Source organism: Barbatula barbatula, assembly GCF_947034865.1.
Source record: "Barbatula barbatula genome assembly, chromosome: 19".
Taxonomy (NCBI): domain Eukaryota; kingdom Metazoa; phylum Chordata; class Actinopteri; order Cypriniformes; family Nemacheilidae; genus Barbatula; species Barbatula barbatula.
Window position 1 is genome coordinate 17,900,204 of NC_136782.1, and position 16,560 is coordinate 17,916,763.

The 16,560-nt window shown below is 41.6% G+C and overlaps 1 protein-coding gene across 4 annotated transcripts in view; it reads left to right on the top strand.

The window, feature by feature from the left end:
- Positions 1-14,131, top strand: part of mecom (MDS1 and EVI1 complex locus) — a 127,196-nt gene extending 113,065 nt beyond the window's left edge. For 2 of the 4 annotated variants that reach the window (XM_079480841.1, XM_079480844.1), the window contains 10 exons: positions 30-1,425; positions 1,528-1,618; positions 3,475-3,501; positions 6,252-6,418; positions 6,743-6,820; positions 8,336-8,505; positions 8,594-8,738; positions 11,556-11,795; positions 11,874-12,045; positions 12,201-14,131. In XM_079480841.1, coding sequence (XP_079336967.1) covers positions 30-1,425; positions 1,528-1,618; positions 3,475-3,501; positions 6,252-6,418; positions 6,743-6,820; positions 8,336-8,505; positions 8,594-8,738; positions 11,556-11,795; positions 11,874-12,045; positions 12,201-12,329 — 2,615 coding nt within the window. In that variant the 3' untranslated portion in view covers positions 12,330-14,131. The remainder of the gene's footprint in view (positions 1-29; positions 1,426-1,527; positions 1,619-3,474; positions 3,502-6,251; positions 6,419-6,742; positions 6,821-8,335; positions 8,506-8,593; positions 8,739-11,555; positions 11,796-11,873; positions 12,046-12,200) is intronic. The other 2 variants (XM_079480842.1, XM_079480843.1) reach the window with 2 other exon arrangements.
- The last annotated feature ends 2,429 nt before the right edge of the window (positions 14,132-16,560 follow it).

Here is a 16,560-nt window from a genome sequence, read left to right on the forward strand (position 1 = left end):
GCTGTATGTCCCTGTCTCACTATCTCCAGGTGAGGTCTGCCACAAATCGTACACGCAGTTCTCCAATCTGTGCCGTCACAAGCGCATGCACGCAGACTGTCGCACTCAGATCAAGTGTAAAGACTGCGGCCAGATGTTTAGCACCACATCTTCCCTAAACAAACACCGGCGCTTCTGCGAGGGCAAAAACCATTTCGCCGCTGCGGCGGGAGGCTTGTTTGGGCAGGGCATGACCCTCCCCGGCGCCCCTGGCCTGGATAAGTCTACGTTGGCTGGAATGAGCCATGGGAGCCCTGGTTTAGCAGACTATTTCGGGACAAACCGGCATCATGGTGGGCTGACGTTCCCAGCAGCCCCTCCGGCATTCCCGTTCAGTTTTCCAGGACTTTTCCCATCAGGACTTTACCACCGGCCCCCTCTAATCCCATCCACGTCCCCAATCAACGGCCCTCAAAGCACAGAGCTTCGGAAGAGCCCACTACTGTCCTCACCCATCACTGGGTCACATGACCTCTTGAAGAGTTTCCATAAGGACTCTCTAAATGGAGTAGTAGAGGGTGCGGAGCGTCCAAAAGAAGGGTCCGTCTCCAAGCCAAGGCATGGTGGGAAATCGAGCGACCAATCCGAGAGTAGTGATCTGGATGATGTCAGCACTCCAAGTGGGAGTGAGCTGGAAAGCACTTCAGGTTCAGAGCTAGACAGTGAAGCAGAAAGCGACCGGGAACGAGTGCGTGTGCGGGAAAATGGGAAGGGGCCAAAAAGGAAGTCAAGTGGGTTCAGCGATGCCCAGAGTCCAACTCTCATCAACTCCAGTGGTAGTAACAACACCGGTAATGGAAAAGATTTTCCAGCATCGGGCCTCCATCAGCCATCTTTGGAAGAGAATACAGCTGTTTCTGGTGCTGTTAATGACTCAATAAAGGCCATAGCCTCCATCGCCGAGAAATATTTTGGCTCTACTGGACTCACAGGCCTGCAAGACAAGAAAGTTGGGGCACTGCCATATCCTTCCATGTTCCCTCTATCTTTCTTCCCTGCGTTCTCTCCCTCGGTCTATCCGTTCCCTGAGAGAGAGCAACTTCGACCTCCGGGCCACAAGGTGGAGCCAGAAAGCCCTCCAGTTGAGGGGAAAAAACTCAAAAGGGTGGAATCGCCTTTTGATCTAACCACCAAACGGAAGGAAGAGCCTCTTTTGCCCACCTGTGCGCCATTGAAACCTGAAGCCTCACACGTACAATCAGCCAATCAGGATCAGCCGCTGGACCTGAGCCTTGGCGGACGAAGCCGAGGCAAGAGAAAGAGAGAAGAAGAGATACGGAAGAATCCTGTCTTTGCTGAAAAGAGGGTGGAAGTGGAGCCACCCAAGACCGACCCCTCCCTCCAGCATGCAAGACCCACCCCTTTCTTCATGGACCCCATTTACAGGTACTGTCAATCACAAGTCCTTCTTACTGTAATAGTATTACCATTCTTGATAACGAATGTCAGTTATACTCGCCATGAGGACTGATAGAAGTTTAACATCAGCAGGGTTGAGAAGAGAAAGATGAATGATCCATTCGAAGTCCTGAAGGATAAATACATGCGACCCGCTCCTGGATTCCTCTTCCACCCACAGGTGAGCTTTGCCAGAACATTTTCCCACTGCTAACTCCATTTTAGTTTTACACCTCATCCCCACAGTCCTGCTCGAATCGTCAGCCTATTTTCAATTGCCTCCATGCGTGCTACTGTGGTTTGTGTTAATGCAAGCCATTCCAGACACAAGTGCTAATAAAAAGGAAGACAATGACCAGATTATTGAAAGCCGTCTTTTGAAATGCCAAACATAAGGTCAGATGAAAGCCCTAAATCAGCACAAAACTCACAGTGGACTACTTATTTTAACCAGGCGGGGAGATTGGGAGTGTCTGCATCCCTTTAGAAACATCAGCATTTGAATTTCAATATCGACATGATGTTATTTGTCCACTCAATGCAACTTGACAAAAACCTGTAAGACGCCGATATTTACATGATATTTTACGTTGGCACTAGCTTTACAGAGCCCATGTTTCGGCATTAACATAGTGACTCCCGTGTTCCTCTGCACTGATCTTTTCCTTGTGATCAGGTCCAGATGTGAGATTCAGACAGGGTGGAAGCTTTGTGACACGTCTCTCTGTGTGGGTGTCTTTGATTATGATGTCACAATATGATACCCTGTTAAACTGCCAGACATTGACCCCCACCTTCCCCGCCCCTGGATGGAGTGTGTGTGTGTATGTGGTACATTTGTGTAATTTATGTGAACTGTGCATCTGGATCGAGTGAGTTTGTCAGAGTTTAAGTGTGTAAGCGTGCGGTTTTGTGCTAAAGTATCCATGTGACCTCATTAGTCTGTGTGTATTCTAAAACCTGTCTGCTCTATGTCAGTGGTTTGTGTGTGTGTCTGTGTGCATGTTCACTATCAGTGTCACTCACAGTTCTGTACGTAGTTCTCGTACACACACCCCCCCCCCCCCCCCACACACAGTCTGGTGTAGTGTTTTATTGGCTGTATCAGGACAGCGTTTTATTGGCTGTTTCACTGGGCTGATTTATTCTCTGTGTATGCCTTGTGTCTGCGCAAGATAATATCCACATGTTCCTGACACGCCGCCTAATGAGGTGACCTATCAGCATCCATCTTACTGCATTCTCTTCAGGACTATCTATTCAGCACCAGGAAAGCTGTTGACAGAACTGATGCATTATGGGAAATGTAGTTTTAAATAGTGCCTTTTCACATAGACTAGTACAATACAAAAACCGAAAGTGTTGGATATCTCAAATGTATATTTGGAAGATGTTCAGAAACTGTACGATATTTTATGAGTTTAGAAACAATTGCCAGATAGTTAGTGATGTTTTTTTTTCTTTAAACAGACTCAAAATTTATAGTCTGTATAGAGACCCACCATCATTGTGTCTTCCCAACACAATCTCACAGCAAAAACGAAACTATTTGACGATTTGGCTTATTTTGGCTAATTCCAATGAATTTGTACGATCTCATTTGTACATTTTAGTACGAATTGCTTTTCGCGCCATTTACGTTTTGGTTAGGGGTATTGCTTTTTCCCTAGTAATCGCTTTTCGTTTTCACAACGTACGAATTCATACAAATAAGCCACTCTGTTAAATTGTTACAAGTTCCTGTGAGATCAGGTTGGTCTTCCCCCTGTTGTTATGTTGTAGCACTCTACAAATATGCCAACCACAATACCTAAACCTATACACATCCGCAACTTCATTCTTGCATTGTATCAATTGTAAAATGTAAATGTTTAGACACAACCATATAGTTAGTTATGATTTTGTAAAATACTTAGCACATTGAGCCTTTTGAGTTTAACTTTGTCGATCGCTATGACATCCCATTACAAATCACAAACAGTTGATCTCTCTGATTCTTGATTTTGATTCGCTCTTTCCCTTCTGTCCCGCCCCCAGTTTCGCATGCCTGATCAGAGAACATGGGTAAGTTACTTTAAGCCGAGACATTCATGTGCTTTCACCACACAAACATTCTTTCAAAACAAACACGTAACTTTGCACTTGCATCACATGTACCCACTCTGTCACACAATCTAAACACGACGCAGTAAATGCATGCGTGTGATCTGTTCAATGCATGACAACAGATCTGTTTGCTTTTACGTATTAGAACCAGGAAACAGAATACGTTTGGATACATAAAATCACCCGTGAAGTTCACTCAGATTGACCAGCGGATGAATGATCAATCTGATCGTTTGATGTATGTGCGCGCACGTCTCCGCTCCACCGTGTTGGCGTGCCAGCGTGTCTGTTGCCCGGAGTGTGTGTTGAGCAGACAGAGCAGTTGTTGTTTCTGATGGCTGCCCCTGATAATGCAGCGAGTGTGAGTGCGTGATTATTTACACAGAGAAAAGAACAGACCACGGCACTGATTTGAGGGGCGACAGGCCCGTACGGCATCGCATCACTGGAGGGGTAACAGTCTCTCTGGGACCAAGAGAGAGAGAGAGTGTGTGTGATACTAGAAGGGGGGTTTCCAAACCCGAGACATCTGGTACCCTGATAAGATCAACAATTGAAAAAGCTCTTGCTAATGAAGGGCCTCTTAGACACACTACTGCGAATGGGCAACTCGACAGCTGCTCTACCACAGAGAGAACCGGAGAGGCTAAAAGCTACTTAACTATCCGGGAAGTCCACTCGTTGCCGATCACAAATTTCTTTGGATTTGGTTGTTAGAGCAATCACAGTGATACCCATCTATGTTAATATGTTTAGAGTTCAAGAACTCAAATCAAAATACCTATGAAATATGCATGCTTTGTGTGTGTGTGTGTGTGTGTGTGTGTGTGTGCGTGCGGGTGTATGTGTGAAACTTTGTTCGACCTGATGGAGTCGTCGTTTTATTTAGGATCAACTTTGTTTAAAAATTCCTTTAGGGAAACAAAAACAGAAATAAATGTGACATTTGTTAACATGCAGTTAAGAGTATAGCGTTATGAAATTAATATGAAACAATTGATGAAGGGTCAGTTCACCAAAACATGAAAATCGTTTCATCATTTACTTACCATTCTGTCATTCCAAACTTGTCTGACTTCCTTTCTTCAGCAGAACATACAAGAAGATATTTTGAAGAATGTTGGTAACCAAACAACATTGGCCCCCATTGACTTCTATTACAGTATATGGACACGAAACCACAAACTAGTTCTTTTAAAGGAATTGTATAATTATAATACATTTTTAATAAAACCAAAGGGAAAGGGTATTCATTAATAAATGACTTTAGTTTTTGCATACTAAAAAAATATTTCAGTCGTTAAGTTTTTATAAAAATACTATGTTAAGATGGTTTTAAAAGTCGTTCAGAAAAGTGACAAGTTGATGTTCGGTTAGAGATCCTAATAGAGTGTTAGTGTAGCATTACCAGAAACAACAGATCCCACAGATATATGACAGCAGTTCATTAGCTACACCTCTCTTCATCTCTCTCTCTCTCATTCTAAATCAATCTGTGATTTATAGAGCGAGAGAGAGAGAGAGAGAGAGAGAGAGAGAGAGTTGGTGTTCCCTAATCAAACAGATCTGACACTTCACATCCTCACAGAGGATATGAGTCTGACTCTCAGATGAAGAACTTTAACCTTCAGCTGTCATTCCTCATCAAACATCTCCCTCTCTCTCTCTCTCTCTCTCTCTCTCTCTCTCTCACACCTCTCTTTCTCTCTATCTCTCACACGCACACACACACACACACACACACAATTAGGCATGAAAAAAACTGCACTGGTATTGCCAAAGCAACATTTACAACATTCTAATTTATTCATATTATATTTTTTCATGCCGTCTTTCTTGACAATTTCGACACAGTTTGAGACATTTTGGACTTCTTTTAAACTGAAAGGATTACTGTGGTTTCGAAAACGAAACATTCGAGATTCCGAATACCCAAGCTCATATGACCCTTTCATTAAACAGTTAAGTGATATGTTAGTGATGTCACTTGGATTTCATTAAGAATTTTCAGGGTTAACAATTTCACGTGTGAACAGGCTATTGGTGTGGTTTTGTGCATGTCCTCCACTGTGAATCAGGAGTGATCAGTCAGCAAAACCCAACAAGAAAATTCAAACCACTCGAAATAATGCAAATGTTTGAACGCGTTTGTAAGCTCTCAGCATTACACTGTGGTTCATAGGCCTGTTCGTCTGCAGGGACCCCACACACCCCCCCGCCATCCTCGGCCCCTCCCTCTCCTCCCTATGATATCATTATTACTGCTGTCTCAGTCTTGATCAGTAATGTCAACATCTTTCATATTGACGAATGTGCTGTCTGCTCATATTGTGCACTGAATGCTTTATGGCCAACATAGGACATGAATCACTCGTGCTCTTCAGCGCCTCACACACACACACACACCTTATGCTGTTCTCTGTTTCCCCCCAGAGATCGTGTCCATTTCTGATGAAAGCAACTATTAGACTTCATTAGTAAATTGGCAGTCGTTCTTATCCGCATAGATTTGTGTGTCCGTGTGTGTGGTCCATCTCAAACTTTGTGTTTGTGTGCGTGTGTGCATTAAAATTGGACGTTTTATTACACAGTTATCCATATTCTGTCCCAGTGGACAAAATGCATGTACTGACCAGGGTAGAGTGCAACTCAGTAAAATGCAGGTGACTGTAAGGACGTCTTACCCATCACGCTTGTTTTTCTTGCAGATGTCAGCAATTGAAAACATGGCCGAGAAGCTGGAGTCTTTCAGCTCTCTGAAGCCAGACGGCGGTGACATCATGCGTTCCGTTCCTTCCATGTTCGACTTCCGGGCTCCACCTGCCACCCTTCCTGAAACACTGTTACGCAAGGGCAAAGAGCGCTACACCTGCAGGTAACCATCAAGATGAAAACTCACTCTGCAGGGTCACATCTTATGAAACTAAACACCTTTACTTTCATATTGTGGTATATTATATTTAGTATAATATAAACGTTTAGAATAGCTACGGATTTTGCACATTAAAATAGAAGGATACGCGATAACATACAAACTTATTGTTTGTTTGTATGCCTATTAGCCAGATGTTAAACAAACGTTTGTTTGATGTTTAGTGAGTAATGACAGCATTGAGTCTGGAATGCAGGGGTGTTTTGGGGAAATGTATGTGTGTATTGTTGAGTATTGTTCCTGGAGATCTGTTTCCTTCCCCTATAGATACTGTGGGAAGATATTCCCACGCTCAGCAAACCTTACAAGACATCTACGGACACACACCGGAGAGCAGCCTTACAGGTGACACACACACACATACAAATGATGTAAACAACTCTTCACATGCGCAACAAATAGCATTATGGGTCCACCACTAAAATGAGATAAAGTGGCTTTAAGTCGTTTTACAATTGTCATTGCACTTGTGAATATGTAAGTGAGGTCAACAAAGTTTTCATAATATAAATAATTCGATCCGTATCAATATAAAAGTTAGTGTTAACATAATATATGTCTGTGTACTGTGCATATTCATTTTGTATTTAAAAATTAATAATAATATTCAGATGTATTTATTTATATTTACCAATAATTAAATTTTTATATTTTTCTTAATGCATGCATGTGCGTGTGTTTATAAATACAAAATTAATATGCACAGTACACAGACATATATCATGTAAACACAAACTTCTGGATACGATTTGGCAGCCCTACATTTTTCAGTTTATTGCTAATGTTATATATAAAAGCCATAATTTGGGATAGATATCTAACAATCATTAACCAATGTAAAATCACTGTGTTACACCTTTTCCCTGGTTATTGCTTAATTTGAATAATTTCTGTATAACGTTACTTTAGATTCGAATATAATAAGTCGATTATTCAATATAATATAACTATGCAATAGGGCATTATCATCATATGGGAAGAGTGACAGGAAGTTCACGAGAGAGGCAGAGAGAGACAAACAAAGGTTGAGAGAGGAAGACTAAAGGAAGTTTGAATGAATAATGGAGCTGATGAGTGGCATACAGCTGTGGGCCAGCAAAGGCAGCTGGGTAATTAGGTCTGCGCTGGGCCTCCCAGTTTTTTAAGGAGTTTTAAAATACTGCACAGAACAGGCGCTCGCGCACACACACTGCGTTTGCGGTCTATTTGACCACAGGGGAGGTTTGTGCCGGGTTCTGTTACTTTCCAGATAGCCTCAATCTTCTCGCGCTGGCAGGGCTTTAAACAAGCCGCTGATCAGCTCTTAACTGCAATTTAATTTCTATTTTTCTGTTGCTGTTGGAGGAGGGCGAGACGGAGAGAAAGAGGGGGAGAGATAACAGATTCCTGGGAGACGCAGTTTAGCGCAACTCTACGGTCAAAAGGAAGATATGATCGCATAATCACACAGGATAATTCTGCGTGAAGGGACTTGGCACATGCTGTCATTTTCAGGGCAGGAGGGAAAAAAGGGAGAACATTTGAGTGGAGAGTTTGAGTTTTACTGAGTTGGCCAAAGATGAGAGACAAAGAGTTCATGACCACTCAGTCGTGTGTTCGGGATTTTGTGAGGTTTTAGTGTAAGAGCAATAATAATAAATAAAGTTAAGTTTAACACTTATATAGCACCTTAAAAGTTAACTTTTCAAGGTGACTTTCAGAGTAAGAGCAAAATCTGATGATATCAAACGATAAAAACGATACCTCAACAAATGATACATGCTTAAAATAAACATTGGGTGCAGAAAATGGTGCATTCTTTCCTTAAGCTACAAATTGTATTTCTGTATTGTGTAATAATGTGTTTTTGTCTATCCACAGATGTAAGTACTGTGATCGTTCGTTTAGTATTTCATCGAATCTCCAGCGTCACATCCGCAACATCCATAACAAAGAGAAACCTTTCAAATGCCACCTGTGCGACCGCTGCTTCGGTCAACAGACCAACCTGGACCGCCACCTTAAAAAACATGAGAACGGTAATTTATCAGGTATGTGCACATTTCTTCACAGAAAATGATGCAAAAATATTATTACAGTCGTTCTTGTGTTTGATGTGTATGTCATTTGTATGTGTAGGCACTGCGATGTCATCGCCCCGTTCAGAGCTGGATAGCGGCAGCGCCATCTTGGAGGACAAAGAGGACTCGTATTTTAACGAAATACGAAATTTCATCAGTAACACAGCACGGACAGCCACATCTCCATCACAGTCGGAGGAAGGGTAAACACCATTATCTTCCTATCAAACACTAATACAATATTAAAAAAAGAATTATCTTGGCCTCGTAGACAGTGCTACAACATAGCGTAATGTATTTACATTTACATTTAGTCATTTAGCAGATGCTTTTATCCAAAGCGACTTACAAAGAGTTCAGGGAGCAATAAGCGATATGTCATACAAAGAGTAATAGTACAATAGGTGCTAATTCAAAGTTACTAGTTTAAACAAAAACTAGACCACTACCTGTCGAGAGAAGAGAGAGGGTTGGTGTACTTTCTTTTTCATTTGTCTGTCAAGTATTCGCAGAAGAGATGGGTTTTACGTTTTTGGAAGGTTGTGAGAGATGTGGTTGACCGGACCGCGTAAGAAAGAATGTATATTTATTGGAAACATGAAGGCACAAAAATGAACCAAGAACAATATGAATAAAAGTCATAATTCATAAAACATCAATTTCAATTTAAAGTACATCTAAAGTTTTTTTATTAAAAACAATTATAATGCAGTGTTTTACTTTCACAGATTTTCTTTATTGCTAACCATGATAAATGTAATGTCTTTCTTCCACAGAACACAAAAGAAAACATTTTGAAGAAAGTTGGTAACCGAACAGCGCCGGCACTCATTCACTACTATTGTATGAACACGAAATGGGTGCCGGTTAGCAACATTCTTCAAAATATCTTATTTTGTAGTCTGCGGAATAAAGTCATGCAAGTTTGCAATGACAAGAGGGTGAGTGAATGATGGACGAATTTTCATTTTTGGGTGAACTATCACTTTGACTGTGTATTCATACAATACAGGTAGTTTACATATTCACTCAGATACACACTTTGTAAAAGCAATCATGTTTTTCTTTTTGTTTACTCAAAGCTACTCACACTCAAGTAGACTCACACGCATGCAAACGGATTGTCCATTAGGCTGTCAGTCATCAGTTTCCTCTAGTTGCCTGAGGCAGAATGGAGGTTATTATACACAAACATTACTGAACACAACACTTCTCATACCTTATTCATTAACCTGCACCTCTGTGTGTGCATGAATGGCTTCACATGAAAGGAGCGGACTTACAAATCGAAGTGTGTATTAACTGCACATGTGAGCGTACGCGCTCGGTGTGTGCGTGTGTGTGTGTACATACACTCAGTATGGTTGTTAATCATTATCCTGTCGCCTGCGGTTTTTAAGAGCAAAGATCGGGGCAGGTCTTCTGGAAGACGTGATTACCGATGGGCCGATTCTGAGCGCGTGCAGAAAGCCAGTGACTTTTGGCTGCGTGCGCATACATGAATTTTGCCATCTGCATATGATAATTATCTCCGAGCTCTTTCGCCGATCATTTCCCAGAAATGATCATCAGGTTGGATGGGGCTCTGACGGTTTGACCCGGTCATGTGTGTGCGTGACGGACAGATCGATTGAGATACAGATCTCTCGCATTCTTTTGTTGTTTGATATTTTCATTGTTAAGAAGACGCAAGTTGCAACATTGACCACGTGCATGCGTGTATGTACCTTGTGCGTCACACATCTGGTCCCAACATGTGTTTGTGAACAGGAAGTAGGTGTGGGAGAGGAGGTCAGAGGTCGTCGAATGTTTCCTGTCAGAGTGACTGCTCCTGATAGATACTTTATCCTCCACAAATTACCACAGCTCGCTCTAATTAGCCAATCTGTTTTCATTATCACGCCATCTCTCTCGCCCGCTCTCTCTCTCTCTGTATTAGCAGGGTGTGGAGAGATGAGAGGGGCGGATTTAGGGGATTATTTCAGATGTGAAATATACGGTTAACCCGTATGATGCTATGCCAATGTGAGGAAAGAGTTTAAACCCAGGTTTTAAAGCTGAGATAGAAACGAACGAGAAGAAGTTCAATAGAACAACTAATCGCAAACATAGCTGTAATTATATAACATTGAAAATAAAGTTGTGATGTGTTGGGTCGGATGAAAGAAGTTTGGAAAAAATCACATGACCTTCTTGACTCAGCAGCCTGCAGTACGCTACGCAACAGTTCTGACTCAACGTCTCTTTTTATCTTTCACTCACTCTATTTCTTTCTCTAATCCATCATTTCTGGCTGAAAACATTTCCTGTTGAGGTTTTTTAATAGATGTTCTATAATCGTCCTTGAGCAATAGTTCTCCGTAATATTTTCATTGCCGTTCTTGCACATCTGTACACACAGACTAGAATTTTTTTCTCTTCGTAATTTTCTCTTCCACCCTTTAAGTTCAGATGGGAAGTTGCTATTTTAAATTTTAGAAGTAAAGAGAATCGTGACAGAACAAGCGATTCGCGCATAATGTGTTGCCGCTGGCTGGTTTCTCTCTCTGTGTGTGCGAGAGAGAGAGTTTGGATAGCTGCTCTGTCTATGTCTCTGTGGGGAAATGACTTCTTTGGCAGCTCCTTCCCTCCACTCACCAAATGGGCTGTCAGCTAAATATTTGGCCTATTAGATGAATTGGAGATAAAGAAGAAAATAAACCAGGGAAAGAGGAGAGGTGAGCTGTTTGTGAGAGACAGGAAGTGAAGAGGCCTGCAGTCTAAGTACCCTGTCGATGGGCGGCTCATTTCTGCTAACCCTCATAACTGATGACAAACCGGGGTCCCCTCGTCTCACATTCAGCCAAACACTCCACTACTTTCATTCTCCAGCATTTCCTCTCACTCAGAAAAAAGCGGGCACGTGTTTCTACTTTTCTAAGTGGTTTATTTTTGTTAACAAACAGAACGTCGTTTCTGCACTGAATGATTTTCTTGTCCTGAGAAACGTCATTTCTGATTACCGTCTCTATTCTCTGCAGACTTAATGGCAGCCATTTTGATGGGGATAAAGCCCTGCCTGGGTCAGGGTCACGTGACCTGGATGAGGAGGAAGGGGAGGAGCTTGGAGCAGAGGAAGAGGAGGCAGAGCGCAGTGAAAGCGCTAGGAAACCCAACGATGAAGGTGTGACTAGCAATCTGGACCATGACATCATAAATGACGACATGGATTTTGAGGGAGCAGATGATCTGGAATTGAACAGCAAATCCTCACCGCAAAGGTACTTGTGCAAAAAATCACAGAACTAAGATATATCCCATCATGAAGTTCTTAAAATGATTTATTTGCATGATTTCAGATTTAATGAGGACGAGGAAGATGAAGATCACAGCAGTTTCTCCACGATGGATCATATCCGCCACTTTAGTATGGAGGACGGTGATCTTAGCGATGGTGATGTCAGCAGCTTTGGCCCTGCCCACCTGCAAGAAGGGATTAAACAGCCCCTGTACAGAAAGTCTAAATCACAGGTATCATTGCAAAACGTAATTTGTTCATAAATCGTTTATTGTTAACGAACATAGATAATAGTTTACTCAAGCATCGCTCACTTAGAAACATGATGTATACATAAATACTGTATATGCACATATGTGTGTGTAATCGTATATTTCTCTGTCTATAGGCGTACGCCATGATGCTGTCTTTAGCCGATAAGGATCCACTCCACTCGTCTACCCATAATGCCCCGATGTGGCACAGCTTGGCCCGCGCAGCAGAAACCAGCGCAATTCAGTCTCTCAGTCACGTATGACACCCTCACGTACTACAAGACGTGACTTAACAACATTGTGTTACTATCGCTGGAGTCCCTGGTCCACACACGTACAGTACACACACTTGCACAAGTGCCCGGATTGTCATACACTTATACTGTACACAACCAGTTACTGTGTGTAGCAGAACACTATTCCATATACACGAACAATTATTGATTGATTGACTGTTTGATTGATTGAATATAGTTAGAAGCAATGACAATAGTGTCTGTAATTTTGATGGTGATGATGAAGAAGACGATGATGACAATAGTGGTAATACATAATAATAATAATTGTATTTATTCTGTCAAGTTTCAATATTTTGCACAGCTGTGGCAGCTGGTGAACAGTTTTTAAAATTGCTGTTGGTGTCATGTTTGTGAGTTTTGTCCGCTGATGGTTACTAAGAGTAACAGACGAGAGTCTTCCACGAGACAAATGTGATCGCTGTGTATACAGGCACAAGAGCCTACCGACATGTAAATATATATGAACAAGTCACACACAAAAAAGCGAATACAGAAAGGAAACACGAAAGTGTGTGTTTTTGAAGCATTTCACCTGTTTCTTCTTGTACAGAAACGTACAAGTTAACAAACGTATGAAAAGGGACGAATCAGGGGTTGAGGGTAGGATATCATTAGGTTTGTGATTTAAAAAGTAAACGATTACACTTAAAAGGTGTGAACTTGAGACCTCTCACGGACGCTGCTTTTAAAAAAGGTGTAAGGAGCGAGACGGTGACTATTTGCAAGTTCTGTCCAATGAAAGCACTGCATTACCCACTTACCCAGCAGTCTGTGCGACAACAGACGCCCCTTTAGTTGTTTAATGGTGGAAAACGGTTGTAAGAAACAGAGCTCAAATCATTGTTTTCTAAACTGAGAAAATAAACTAGTTTTAAGATAAAAACTAGAAGGGCATTCTGTCGTTTTCATGGTAACCCCGTCCATTCGTTGGAAAGCGATACCACTAAATAACCCGAATGCTAGTTTTTAACTATACACCATCCTCTTGTGTCTTTCATTTTTAGACAATCATGGGTTCCTTATGTTTTCCCTTGTCATTTGTTGCTTTGTTTTTGTCCTTTTTTCTTGGTTGATGTCATCAATGTAATTTCTGTGTATCTTGAAAGTTGTATTTATTTCTCTGCAAACTGTAGTTTGTTTACTGAATAGCACTGCTCTCGAGCACCCCCTTGCGGTGAAAAGGAGAATTTCACACTGAAATTTCGGGGGAAAGACTCCACACGGTCTACTGGGGTTTGTAGAAAATGTCTCTGAATGCCAGATAGTATTAAACGTACCATCACAGCTTATACTTCTAATGAAACTGGTAAATGATATAGATATTACTTAGGTTTTTTGTATGACGATTTATTGACTCAACTGTAAAATATAAAAAAATGATAAAATAGAGGAAAATGGAAAGAAAGAATAAAAACAGCTGATATTATTTCTTCATAAAACGCATGATTGGTCCAAGCTGTAACTGACATTTTCTATGGTTGTCTGCAAGCTTGTGTGACGTCTGGGTCCATGTTGATTTCTTGTGCCAAACCTATGGGAAATGCCAGATTTTGTTTATCCTCACGAGGACCAGATCTTTCCTATTTCACTTTTTTATTTTTTGTTTTGTCGATGTTTATAATCCCATTTTTAAAAGTAATCAGTGAATTGAGGTACTTCTGTTTTAATGCTTTCTACGATGTAACTGTATTGCATTATAATTCAATACTGTGGGAGGAGTTACTGAGAAATAAAGAACTCCTGTGTGGGCGGACTGTGCACTCTGCAAACGTCTCTGTCTCCATTTTTATCGATTCACGTCATGTTCCCCGCAACGTCACATTTATTTGTAAAATACATTTTGCAATATGCATCATTTCAATCTATAAATGTTTCCGTGAAATGGAGAATAAAGCCTATTTCAGTATCATTTAAATATTGCGATCAATGTATCTTTTAGATAGACTAGTTATATAATAATTGTAAAGTAAAATTGCATATACATATAGATGCAATATACATAGTTTCATAATATTTCAATACTGCAATAAATAATAAATACCTTTCTTTTTAGACAAAAACTAATTATATTTAAATCAAATGAAATGCACTCAATATTATTTTCTCACAATTTTTGTTACACTGTCATGACGATGATCTTTTTAAAAAGAAAAGACTTTCTGTACTTTATGCAAAACATTTAATCTAGTCCATACCATGACTTTATTAACGCTTGGCATATCCTACTTCATTGTCATTAGAACTTAATATACTGTGTTTCTCTCAGTTAAGACACTAAAAATTCTGACAAGCAGATGGTGCCACCTGAGGTTCTCACACAGAAGCAATAAAGTCGCATTTAAGCAAAAACAAATCTCTTCTACACTTGCATTATTTCACACCGAGACACATAAAGTCCTCACACAAGCTGCCAGACATACGCAGCGCGAGTCTGATCTCTGGTCATCTCTCTCACAGTCTTCTACTGTCCCACAGTCACTGCGAGTCTGAAAGAGAGAAGGAGAGAAAAGCTGGTGAAAGGGAGCAGAGAGAGAAAAGATCTGCGATGCACTTGTTTGTTTGAGGGAAATGATGGATGAGGTGGAGAGATGTGATGACCTGGCTCATCGCTCAAACTCTCAATGAGAAACAACGTACGAATGACACCTCTTTCTTTTCCCTTCTTTCTTTAAATGGAATCCAGCGTTTTATTGGGAACTCGGTCAGACTTTCTTTCGCACACTTTAATCCTCCAACTTTCTTTCAAAATCACATCAGAAATTTTCATTTTTTACGAAGTTCCAAAGGAATGTTACAGCATACCATCATTTTATCACGCTATTATTTCTATTCTTTCTCTCAGGCCTTTTGTCACCCTGTTCTTTTTTCCTGAACTGTAGTGGGTGGAAGTCATTGTTGCGAGGGGGTGATGACTGGTTGTCTGGGTTTGAGGCTTTGTGGTTGGTGAAAGGCGGATGGGATTTGCTTGGGAAAATTAGTTAAGACCCCCTTTGTGTTTCCTTCCATGTAAACCCTATTTTTTCTCCACTGTCTGGAGCGAACTGTGTAAATATACTCTAAACACAAACTGTGGCCTTCTGCCCGTGACTTCACAAAGTGACATCCAATCCACCCAAGTCACAATTTAATTAACTTCATTTAAATCAAACCAGACCGAAGTGAGTTTTTCTCAAGTTGAAACTGAAACGTCAAGTGATGTGTGCCTACCGATATCTGAGCAGGAAAATCGGTGTTGCACTCTCTGATAATTGATGGCCCGCTTTTCTCCTCGATGGTCAGTGCAACCTGTCAGTCTCTGAGCTCAGTGAGGCGTCCTGCTTTGATGAGGTCATCATGGGTCAGCCAGCGCTGATGAGGTCACAGCAGGTCGTCCCACTTTGATGAGGTTGGCTGGAGAGGGGTTTGTGGGTGCTGTAGTATAGGGTGAAGGTGATAATGGGTCTACAGAGGAGGAAAAGAGCCCGGCATGGACCATTACTGACCAGCTGTTTGGTGTGTGTGTGTGTGTGTGTCTGTTACGCTATGAATGATGACGCAGAATGATCTGCCCCTACAGGTCGACATCTATGCAATCATCATTGGGTTGTCTAAACAATCAGGTGCCCATCGGGGCTTAACGCTACGTATGGCCCAATGGCCCGGAACCAGTGTGAGAGTGTTTCGGGACAGTTGATAAAAGCATCACCCTGTTGGATCATTACTGTGTTGTCAGTACATCTAACATGTTCTGTACACATTTTTATGCACTGCAAGTAAAAACATTTGTGTTTTGTGATGCCAGGGTAAAAAATGGTTGAGCATCTGTGCAATATACAGTCAATATGACTGTGTGCGCCCCTCCCATTCAAACACGCACGCATTCGGCCATCTCAAGGGAGAGGTTGCATTTAATGCTGGAATTTCCCATTGCTTCTTTGCATTTCCCCTGCTCATCCAATGAAGTAATGAGTCTTTTGGCAAAGGCACAGAACAGCCGCACACACAACATCCCACTCTCACATGTGCGTTTGAACACAGGCCTTTCTTTTTAATGTGGATTAAAACATGCCCATGCTCTCTGCCATCACTCCAGTGTGGCACCGCTGCCCCGGTCAGGACATCTATCACAGCCCCTGAGTGCAGGGTGTGACACTGCTGGCACTCTCTTCCTGATTAACTTGGCACCATCACATCCAACCACGCCAACAGAAACAGC